This window comes from Papaver somniferum, chromosome 3 (genome assembly GCF_003573695.1).
Source record: "Papaver somniferum cultivar HN1 chromosome 3, ASM357369v1, whole genome shotgun sequence".
In the NCBI taxonomy this organism is placed as follows: Eukaryota; Viridiplantae; Streptophyta; class Magnoliopsida; order Ranunculales; family Papaveraceae; genus Papaver; species Papaver somniferum.
The window spans coordinates 192,933,972-192,945,158 of NC_039360.1; the positions used below are offsets into that span (position 1 = coordinate 192,933,972).

At 37.7% G+C, this 11,187-nt stretch overlaps 1 protein-coding gene across 5 annotated transcripts; it reads right to left on the reverse strand.

Moving 5' to 3' along the window:
• Positions 1-675: 675 nt before the first annotated feature.
• Positions 676-9,639, reverse strand: LOC113358319 (transcriptional corepressor LEUNIG_HOMOLOG-like). Of its 5 annotated transcripts, none has more exons than XM_026601861.1 (19): positions 9,300-9,639; positions 9,114-9,193; positions 8,876-8,980; positions 8,666-8,763; positions 8,457-8,566; positions 8,052-8,347; positions 7,855-7,909; positions 7,613-7,724; positions 6,499-6,548; positions 6,086-6,400; positions 5,269-5,343; positions 4,847-5,074; positions 4,156-4,285; positions 3,956-4,065; positions 3,565-3,714; positions 2,556-2,711; positions 2,356-2,472; positions 2,047-2,244; positions 676-1,341 (listed from the first exon to the last, which is right to left on the reverse strand). In XM_026601861.1, the coding sequence occupies exons 3-19, from the start codon at positions 8,905-8,907 to the stop codon at positions 1,198-1,200; spliced, it is 2,376 nt and encodes a 791-aa protein (XP_026457646.1). In that variant the 5' UTR covers positions 8,908-8,980; positions 9,114-9,193; positions 9,300-9,639; the 3' UTR covers positions 676-1,197. The 5 variants fall into 5 exon arrangements, with proteins under 5 accessions (XP_026457646.1, XP_026457648.1, XP_026457644.1 ...); XM_026601863.1 differs by having other exon boundaries at positions 6,128-6,400; positions 9,300-9,635; XM_026601859.1 differs by having other exon boundaries at positions 7,834-7,909; positions 9,300-9,634.
• Between the last annotated feature and the right edge of the window lie 1,548 nt (positions 9,640-11,187).

Genomic DNA, 11,187 nt, shown 5'->3' on the forward strand with positions numbered 1-11,187 from the left:
GCACCGACCGTGGACGGTCGAGATGAAGTCGCTAGCAGTGTAAACTAGACCGGGCGATCAAAAAGAGACCGCTAGCGGTGTAGTCTCAACCGCTAGGTGGAGACTCGATCACTTATCTTTTTTCCCATAGTCATAACATTCAAATACCAGGAGTTGAATGGGCCCTTCATGACTAGTCCTCTTCCATTAAATACATCAACAGGCCAGCTGGCATGGCAAATGGGTGGGTTAGCCACCCCCATAGTGATAACATTCAAAAATAGTTAATCATCTATCGCGATATGTAAGAATCAAACTGTCCTCTTCCATCAATTACATCAACTGTCCTTCCACTAAATACATCTTCATTCAAATACCAGGAGTTGCATGGGCCCTTCATGGCTAGTCCTCCATTAAATACATCAACTGTCCTTCCACTAAATACATCTTCATTCAAATACCACGAGTTGCATGGGCCCTTCATGGCTAGGAGCAGGGTTTATATGTTTGTGCTCATCATTCCTACAAGTTGCTCAAGGTTAACCACATAAGCCAATACGAGGAAAAAGCTTATTGTAAGATTTACAGTTCAAAAGTAATGAATCCAATGTAGATTGAATCATGTAAAAACTCAGCTGGTTAAGGTTTCTTGAGAGCTCTTGGGCCATAAGGTGATGCGGCCAAGGACAATCCAGAGAAAAAAAACTTATTATAAGATTTCCAGTTAAAAAGTAATGAAGCCATGGTAGATTGAATCATGTAAAAACTCAACTTGTGAAGACATGGATTCTTTCCCAAGCACAGCAAATAATACACAGATGGATTTTTTAAGGGGAAAAAAAAAGATGTAAGATCAGCAACCCAATGTACTGGATCTACTGCCATTTTGGTTCAACTTTTTTTTTTCTTTTGCTCGAAGTACATGGAAACAACTCGTACACACCTGCCATCGGACCCATGTACACATTTTCTCTTGACCCCCAGGGCAAACCCTATGGGGTGATTTTCTCAATCACCCATATTCCCCTCGAAATTTATTATGTTTGAAACTGCCAAAGGAAAGCAAAAATTGAAAGTGTCCCCTTTTCCTCAATATCTACCTCTGTAAAACCTACCTCCTTTATGATAGTGGTAACGGTGGTGATGGTCCAAAGAAATCAGATAGTGTGGGCATATCCCATAGTGTCCCGAGACAGGAAAGTGGAAACCACCCTAATCTTATTTCCACAGTTTAACGGATTTGTCATGACTTGCAGAAGCAACCATCCCAGTGACAGGTGACTGTGCAAGAGCTGCTATTTGGCCTTCATGCGCTGGTATCGTCATGCTCTTATTCTCTGCCATGTTCCATAACTCTAATGTCTGCCATAATTTATTTTTAAATAGTCAGTTAATCTGGTACAGCAACAACTCTACTTAGCAGCCAACAATTATAAGAATCGACAAGAAAACTTAATTTAGGAAGATAAGATTATGACATGTGCAAAATCTTGTTGATATGTTTATAGGACGGCTACTCGTTTGCTTACTCTTCTTCAATATCTATACTTTTCCTCAACTAGGGGGAAAAAAAAACAAGTTGAATGCCAGTCCAATGCTTTCATGGGGTTGTTTGGGATTAAAAAACTGCCCCTACCTGCCGAAGGTGGAGGCCAGGCTAAAACACAGGTAACAAGTCAATCGAACACCCCACTATGCCTATATAGGGTCATCCATCATAACTTCTATAGGAAATGTTTGGGATGGAAGAAAAAAAAAGCTGCCAGAGATCAAGGCTAAACTGCAAGATAACAAGTCAATCCAAGAACCCACTGCGCTTATATGGTCATACATCATAACATTTGGAGAATGTCAACAAGTAACCTTTTGTTGACCCAGATTTCGAGTTGACACCACCAGCACCAGCCATTGGGTGGTGTTACATGATAATGAAATGCTTGAATTTAACATATAACACCTGACCTGATGGCTGGACAATGGTCACCCACCTTCACGAATGACCAGACAGTGTAGCATCATCAGTTAAGCAACTAATATGAACATGGATTAAAGAAGACAAATTCTTACTTGGTACCCTCCAACCACCAAGAGGGTAGAATAGCTTGGATGGAAAACAGAAGAGTGGAACTTGTTCCCATTGGAACTAAGCTCGTGAATGCACTCTCCTGAGTTCAAGGACCAAACCCTCACAGAATCCTCACTAACTGATGCTAAATAGTCTCCATTTGCATCCCAGCAGATAGAACGGACAGGACCAGAATGCCCCTGTAAATGAAGTCAATTGAACTATGATTGATTACAACTGGTCGAGTTTAATTAAAAAAGAGTTTTACCAACCTCAACTTAAATTATTAACATTAAGTAAAATGAAAATACCTGTAATGCATGGGTTTGCCTGTCAGTTTCCACATCATAAATGGAGACCACTCTCTCAGCTGCTGCTGCAAGTAGATGTCCAATTCTTGGCTGAAATCGCACTTGCTCTGTAGCACCCTGCTCACGATCAAACAAAAAAAATTAGTCGGGAGAAAAATAAGAAGTCAAAAGAAAATGCAAAAGATGATTCAGATATCAACCTTGGAGACTCGTGAACATGCACTCTGATTGATATTCCAATATCGAATTTCACCGTTAGCATCACAAGAGCAGAAAATCTCAGTCTTCTTCGGATGAAAATCTAGTGATGTTACATTAGCACTGTGCCCAGTATATTGACCTAAAGAATAAGTAGGCTGCAAAAAAAAGACTTGGTGAGTTTTAAAGTAACCACGGGCGACGATGTTCCAATCCATAAACTGCAACTCAGCTCAGTTCAATCATACACTGGAAGCCAGACAGTTTAAAAGACAAATCATGAAGTAATGCTCTAATACGTAGAATTAAAATGTAGGATAATGTACAACAGTTAAAACACAAGGATGGGTGGCCATATTTACTTATATAATGCCTATGCTACGCACTGAGCTGCATATTTATTAGTTCACACGAAAATGCTGAATTGGCAAATTGATGAAAATCGGTATTGTTCTTTTGCCCTAACTTGATAAAAGTCTGACTTTTGTCTGATTGAATAAAAATATCTTTGAACAACGTCATGTCAAACTGTAAGATAAAACAGTTACCTGAATATATTAGAGCTTACCAGCAGCATATACGGTGTTATGCGAAACTCAGTTGAAAAATGTAAATTGAGAAAGGTTTATAGTACGAGCTCAAGGATAAAATCAAGAACTGGAACAAACAACATGAGATGTAAATCAAAAGTATCACCAAAAATGAAGTGACCATGGGTATCAGTCATTGCCAAAATATCAGAGGTTACTAGCCAGGTCGAACGGTGCTAAATAGAGATTATCGTATGCTGCTAGTCACTGCTACAATCGTGATATATACAAACATTGACCTATTTAGAGCTAACCTAGACAAACTAGCATACTTCCCATACTAATTTCGGGTCGTTAACAGGGGATCAGCGATACAAAATAAACCTCTTAAAAAAATGCAAATTACAACAGTTGGACCTAAATATATGAATGAACAGGGATTATATATATAAAAGAAAAGAGCAGGAAATGACAATCATACATCCGCTGCATTCCAAAGTCGTATAGATCTATCAAATGAAGATGTTGCAAACTGAGTTGAATTAGGTCTAAAACGAATATCTGAAATTAGAAGTGTGTGTTCTTCAGGAGCGCTCTCTGTTTGCAGTGTGTCCATGTTCCAAAGTACCGCCTACTGACATAAAACACAGATAAGTACCCCAAATCATTTTTCGTTAAACTAGAAAGACCTTCAGTAGCAATAGATGAAAATGCCATGAAGTCCACAAGGTTTGACATTGAACATAAGTAAATACGAAACATGAGTATTAAAACCAACTCGATAAAATAGAATGATTGAAAAGAATAGCAAGTGTGCTAAGAATAGAGAGGAAAACATCTGTTCTTAGTTCTGTTTAACATTCACACATTACCTTTCTCTCATGCCCGGCACTAGCTAACAACTTCCCATCAGATGAGAAATGACAGCAGCCTACTTTGCTGTTGCTTGTACGTATACAGCCCACTTCACTGAATGAAAAACCTGGTGAATGCGATCAGAAAACAGTTATATATTTGTTTAATAACCTACAGAAGAGAATATAAGCTACACAGATAGTAGTCCGTTTGTTACCCTTAGAAGACTCAGTATTATGCTCAATAGGACTTCTTTTCAATGTGCCGAAAAGGTCCCTCCCGTCGCCATCATCTTGTGATAGAAATGATTCAACGTTATCATCCAACGAACCAAGCTCCATGTCTTCCTGCAGTGTAAGAAAAGAAAAAAGGTGATTAAATTGAACATATTAATTTAAATGTGTAGAAACAACAATAACTGTAATAAACAATATAAATTAAGATAAGACGAATAATAAATTACTAACAAAAAAATGCCCGAATTGTTGGGTTACGTTGCCCCTCGATGATCAAGAGCCAGTGAGATTTGAATAATACAAGCCTTGCTATCAAAATATGGAGCTTCTCATTTTAGAATTTTGACCTCATCTATATATCATTAAACAAGGGTATATTTCTAAAACTACCCCCTTTTAATTGACTACTGTTAGTATAAGAAATATGTATAATTTGATTGCCATGTTTATATTCGCTATGTTCTAAAATGCTTTTCAATGATACAAAGTTTATGAATATCCATGGTATAGCTTGAGAGATATTAATTATTATAAATAAGGGTATAATTGAAAAAAAATACTCCTCTCTCCTCCTTGAACTAGGTCATCTATTATGGGACGGAGAGAGCATATATATTAATAATAATTTGACTTTCAGTTTATAACAATAAAAAGATGTACAGTAGAGAATACCAGCTGATTAGAAGACGATGCGAGACCACCTGTTCCATCGGGACCGTACATCATTAAGCTTTTCGGCATACTGTTCACATGCTGCAAATTAGCTGCCATAGGCACTCCATCACCAGGTGTATGAGTGGATGGAGTAGAAGGTTGGGAATTAGAAGGGCCCACTGTATTTCCTGTACCAGTACTGTTAGCAGGCCCAGAAGAAGTAGTCTGCTTCCTTTTTCTGTTATTCTGATATGTAATAAACAACCAATGACAAAGAGAAACAAGTGATTAGCTTAATCTAGGAAGAAAAAACTAACTTACAGAACAAACTAACATTAGGACGCCCAGAGGTGTCGATCAAAGAATAATACAGTCTCAATAATCAACAGTGGCAAAAGAAACTCATATTTCTATGCAAGTAGGAGAGAAAGTAAAAGAACCTGTTGCAGTTGTTGTGGCTGCAGCTGGTCTGTTAGTTGCTGAGAGGAAGACTGTTGCATATGGGTCATCTTCATCTGATTTAAATCAGACAAATTTCTGAGAAGCACAGAAAAGAGAATACGCAACTAGACTAATATATGGGACAAGCTTATGAATATGGAGGAGACTGCATTAAGCAGACAGTTACGATAAAATTAATCTGAAAAATTGTTGCTGCTGAGCCATGTTTCTACTTCTACTTTTTTGAATAGTAGTCGGGCAATTTCTTTTCAGTCCGTACTGACAAGTGACCAACATTTTCATGTCCAAGGATATGCAACAAACAGCACTACATAATCGAGACTGGAACTAAGCATGTTTCCAACATTAGTGACCTAAAAAATGAGGTGAACTTACTATTTTCTGCAGCAAATGCAACAGCTGATATCACTCAAAAGACATGGGCACGTGGACTATGTAATTTGACTTAATAACAAGTACCTTACATAATTACATTCATATATTTTCTAATCTATTTTAAATTTAGAACCAGCAATTTTATTGAACATTATACCTACACCCATACAACTGTAACCTCTTAAATTGTAAATAAATGTAACCATGATTCCCAAGACTGTGTCCGACAAAAAAATCATTTCCTTGTGATGTGTATAATATTCCCCAAGCAATTAAATTTCTCGGCTATGCACACAATAAGCACAAAATTATTTTATTGATCACAACTGTTAGCCAAACAAGGAAATCGCTGTTTTCCTTGTTTAACCAAAAGTTAAGATGAAAAGCCGTGTTATTGGAGTATGCATCATGAACGCTGACCTTCATTAGATAATCTGCCTGATCTTGAGAAGATAATCTAACCTTCGGCGAGCTTGCTTGCATTGGAGAACCAATAGATCCGTCATTTCCTGTAGGTTGACTATCCTTTGAGTTCATATTACCTCTGGGTAAAACCCTATATCTTCGGGAATCCATATCTCCGTAATTCTGTGAACTGCCAAGATTGCCTTGAGCCTGAGCCTGAGCCAGGAGCTGCTGCTGTTGATGGGGAGTCAACAACTGAAATTGATTTGGTGCCTGTATAAAAGGTGTTTTCTGCACTTGCGAGCCTAAACTGCCCGGTATAATTTGATTCTATCCAAAATCACAAATAATATACTCAGTATCTGGAACATGTAGCTCGAAATTTAGAATCACTAATGAATTGTTTAATATTGAAGTAGAAAACTTACAGTTAAAGGCCAGCCCTTTAATGGAAGACCACTGGCACCTTGATTTAATCCTGTTGAGAAAGATGGGAAGATAGATTACAAGAATATTACTAAAGGTTTGACAGCCTAAACTTTGGTGGGAAATCATCCTCCAGATAACATTGCAGATATAAGAGCGTAATATACCAGGTTAAGTCTCTTATTTCAGTCAGTAATATCAAAACAGCTTATCGATTGAGAAAAAAAAAACAGCTCATCATCACCCAAACATCATCAAGTTACTGTGTACTGTCGAACCTTTTACATATAGCAGGAGCCTAAATGTAGTGTTTCACACAACCATACCTTCACCGAAACTTCAATGCAGTCCATAAAAGGTTCAAAAGCACCTTTACAAGCACTTCCCCAAAAATCCAAAGAGCAACTCTTATTTATTTTCATCCATTTGGAGCACATAACAAGATCCTAAGACAAGGTTTTCCGTCTTCCAACAACACCATGAAATTTTTAGAATCCTTTCCTTTACTATCAGTCTGTTAGTGGGATTGCGCCCCTGCCAGATATGGGATGGGCTTCAAAACTTGTGGATAACCGTGGTCCAAATATTGTTGTTGCAAATGCAGGTAGGATAGGGTAAGAAACTGATATTTCTGCCGCCCGAAAGCAGTAGGTAATTCACGGGTGACCTTGGGAGTATTTGGGGTCACAGACACTACAGGGTGCACGCCACCAAGCCTGGCGCAGACCCCATAAGGACTAAAGATGGCCTGAACAGCAATGCTTTTAAATCCATTGAACACATCAAGGCACACAGTGGCTCCTCGTGTTTGTTACTAATTTGGTAACCTTGGAAGATCAAGCCAAAATGCTCCATTCCATTAGCAAACCTGCTAATGTATCATATACGCACAGTCGCACACATGTGCAGGTTAAAACATCGTTCTGAACGTTACACTCACTTCTTCAGAGATGGATCCCTAAAGTAAATAAAATTATTTCCTGATTCAGGGTTGGCATGGCTGCCTAATAAACACCATGTCCAAGAAGAGGCAAAGACTAAAAATACCATATAACGGATCAGTAAAGGATACAGGAACATTTCAAATTTCTGTTCTAGAAGATGAAACAAACTTACCAGCACCACCTAATCCGGATTTTGATTGCATGCTCCCTTGTCCATAAATCGATGAAGGATCCATTGGCAAAGATCTCTGATTAACACCCAAGTTAATTTCACCTTTGATATCCTGTAGTTACATAAGAATGTATCACAGATGCATTATGAAAGACAAAACAACAATCGATAAAGAGTACCAGAAAAGGAAAAAAAGAACAATATATAGGCCAAGTAGTTACAGTAGTCTGCTGAGTTCGTGCCTGAATTTGCTGCAAAGCCGCCGACACACTCCCAGGGTTACCTTGGACCAGCTGACTGTGCGCCAGCAAGAACAACAACAAACATGAATAATTCGCACTTAGAGAACAATGACTATGAATACTAAGAGTTTGTTCTAGAGAACAATGACTATGAATACTAAGAGTAAACAAACACATCTATGTATTGGAGAGAATACCCTGGATGATTAGTGGCTGATTTCAAAAGAGCCATTCTACTAGCATCAATAAGTTGTGGAGATGTCTCTGAATCCATTGAGTGAGGGTGTTTCATGCGTTCTTCGTACATTTTTGCTGCCAAGACACTAGCTGTGGATTGCCCCAGCATTCCTTCAGAGTTTATAGCATTCACAGGTCCACCAATGGACGGATGATTACCATCTCTCCTTTGCAATTGTGCATGTCGTTGTTGCATGAGTTGTAATTGTTGCATGTGCAACTGCTGTTGATGTTCCCTCGCCTTGATTTGTTGTGTCTGTTTTTATCATAAACAAAATAACAACTAGCTGTGTTAACCACTATGAATATACATCTAACCACCACCAGCCCATAAGTGTAAATGCAAGAAATAGCTACAAAGAGACCTCAATATAAGCTGCAGCAACCTCAGAATGTTTCTCATTCGTTCTAGCAATGAAAATATCCCAAAAAACAGACCACCACTCGAATAGAAATCCTCCAGGAGCATCAATTGCTGTATATTCAATACATAGAAACCACTTTTAGAAGAATATTTCAAACAAAATTTTAGAACAGTGGACACACAGCACAGATTAACTAATTGAATGTTTACCAACTGGATCCGCAGCCACCTTCCCTTCAGTCATGAAGGCCTTTGCAGAAGCATGTAAATTTCTTTTCAACAAATAATCATAAATATAAACATCAAGCCTACAAAAACGAACCAAAATATAAAATAATGAGTCAGAATTAAATTCCTTTCTAAACTAAAAAGACAAAAGGTTGTAACTAATTGAAAGAAAAAGAAAATCTGAAATGGTACATCTTATCTGCTTCCCAGTTACTCTGCGCCATGTTTTAGTTTAACTTCCAACAAAATAATAAACATAAAATTGGAAAGCTTGTTCACACTAAACGATCCAATTCACTGCATCAACCAAAAAGTTACAATCATGTTAAAGATCCTTTAAGTTAAAGAAAATTCAAACTCCAAATCGAACCTTCAACCTCACAGGTTAATTACAATCTTATTTTCTCATAACTCTCTTAGATTAACTAACCTTTAAGTGCATACAAAGCCTACATTATCGATCCAGGATTCCAACTAAACTCGATCTTCATCTCTTAAACCCTAATTCAACTAAAAATCCCACCAAAAAAAAATGAAAAATAAAAAATCAAACTAACATAACAAATAATTCACTATAAAAATCAGAGCAACAACTGTGATCCAAACGATCTCATACCTTGCAACTACAGAAATTTCGAATGGTATACAAGAGATTTACTGATTCTATAGTTGTAAACTAAAAAATGATATACCAAATTTCTAGGGTTTTTTTTTCTTCTTCTTTTGTTTTGATCAAAAGGGGAAGAGTAGATGAAGGCTCAAACTTAAACCGGGAGAGAGAGAATCTACTCCTAATTTATACTCCTAAAACATCTTCTTCTTCGAAGTGAGTAATCAAATTTAGAAGGAAAGAGAGAAAAGAAAACCCGATGATATCTTACTAGTTTATACATTCCAGTTCTCAACCGAACCTAAGATTACTTAATCCGAACCTATGGTATGGAGGTTAGTCTTTAAGTTTTTCTTGCTTCAGAAAAGAGCAAAATTAGGCTTGGTGATGAAAGTGTTCGATGTTTAGTGACTTGGTTAACGGAATTGGATGACGGTGTTAGAGGAAATGAAGCCGGGAAGAGATTAGCGTTCGGACGGAAGCTGAAAACTATTGACTCTTTGGACTCTACTGTCGGATAGGTTCGGATCCGAAGGACTAGGGTTTGATAGATGGGAGTTTTTTTAGCAATCAATATGCAGTGACGTTACAGATTTCTTCAATAGACAGATTTATCAATGTTTTTTTCTTTATTTTTTTGGTTTTCCGTATTTCCTATCTCACCCAAATAAGTTTTGATATATCCTGAATACTACCTTTTCCAATCAGCTACGAATTGAATGCCCATCCTCAACATGAGCTATCAACAAATCTACTCTTTCAAGGTGAAAAAATACTACCTTTTGAATTTTTATTTGTACACCCATGAACTAAAATCACCGACAACTGAACAGTAAATACTTCAGTTCTAACAAAACCTAGAAAAAAGCGAACACTAAACCTGATTTTTAATCTTCTGAGCAAATCCTATGGGTAGTGTCACTCTTTCAAACGAAGAAGTGCACTACCAATTTGAGCAGATTAGAGGCTGTTATGGATAGTCTTTAGTCCACTTTTCCCCCACTAGACGGTGGACTATCCCACGTCAGGAAAAAGAATAATAAATGGGGGATTGTCTCCCGTTATTTAAAGAATTTATGTCTTGACGGGGGATTGTCTCCCGTTTTTTTTTCTTTCTTTACGGAGGATTGTCCCCCGTTTCATTGGTTTTAAGAAACAAACGGGAGATTGTCTCCCGTTTGGTATTTGAATTTTTTCTAGCTCAACGACTACATCTCAGCCTATAAAACCAACAACTCCAACTCTTCTCTCTTCATTCCGTTCCAACTCAACTTCATTCTACTCCATTTTTGTTTTGAAGTTTTCTTCTTCCTTTTGATTCAACACTCTCCATCCATGTCTTCTTCACCAACACCGACTACTTCAACCCAAAAAGCTCAAAAAGCTCGTAGGAAGCAACAAATTAAATTTACTACGGATGAAGATGTAGCTCTTTGCGAAGCACATATACTAATAACGGGTGATGGTAGTGTTGGCGTGCATCAAGGAAAAACCAAATATTGGGATCGAATTATTCCATTAGTTATCGAGAAAATGAAAGGTAACCCAAATGATAGAGACAAAACTAGTTTAGAAAACCGAATATATGCTATAAAGAAAGGCATTAAGCTATTTATCGGCGTACTTGGAAAACTATATCGAGGAGGACGAATAAGTGGTTACGGAGCCGAGTACACGGTAAGTATTTTTGTTTCATATGTATTGCTCATTATGTTTGTAAATGAATACTAATATGATAAGTTTACATTGTAGTTGATACGTGGTCGGTGTGATTTCCACGAGATACATGGGAGACCCTTCATCCTTGATGAGTGCTACGAGATATACAAGAGTGAACCCGGTTATGATTACACCAAATATGTCGATATACCCCCGCCACCCCCACCACCCGTGG

Coding starts and splice junctions, on each gene's coding strand:
- LOC113358319 (XM_026601860.1), bottom strand. CDS start 8,907: ATGGCGCAGAGTAACTGGGAAGCAGATAAGAT. Junction 7,725..7,833: donor CACGAACTCAGCAGACTACT/GTAACTACTTGG, acceptor ATGTAACTACAG/GATATCAAAGGTGAAATTAA. Junction 5,344..6,085: donor AGGCAGATTATCTAATGAAG/GTCAGCGTTCAT, acceptor GATTTAAATCAG/ATGAAGATGACCCATATGCA.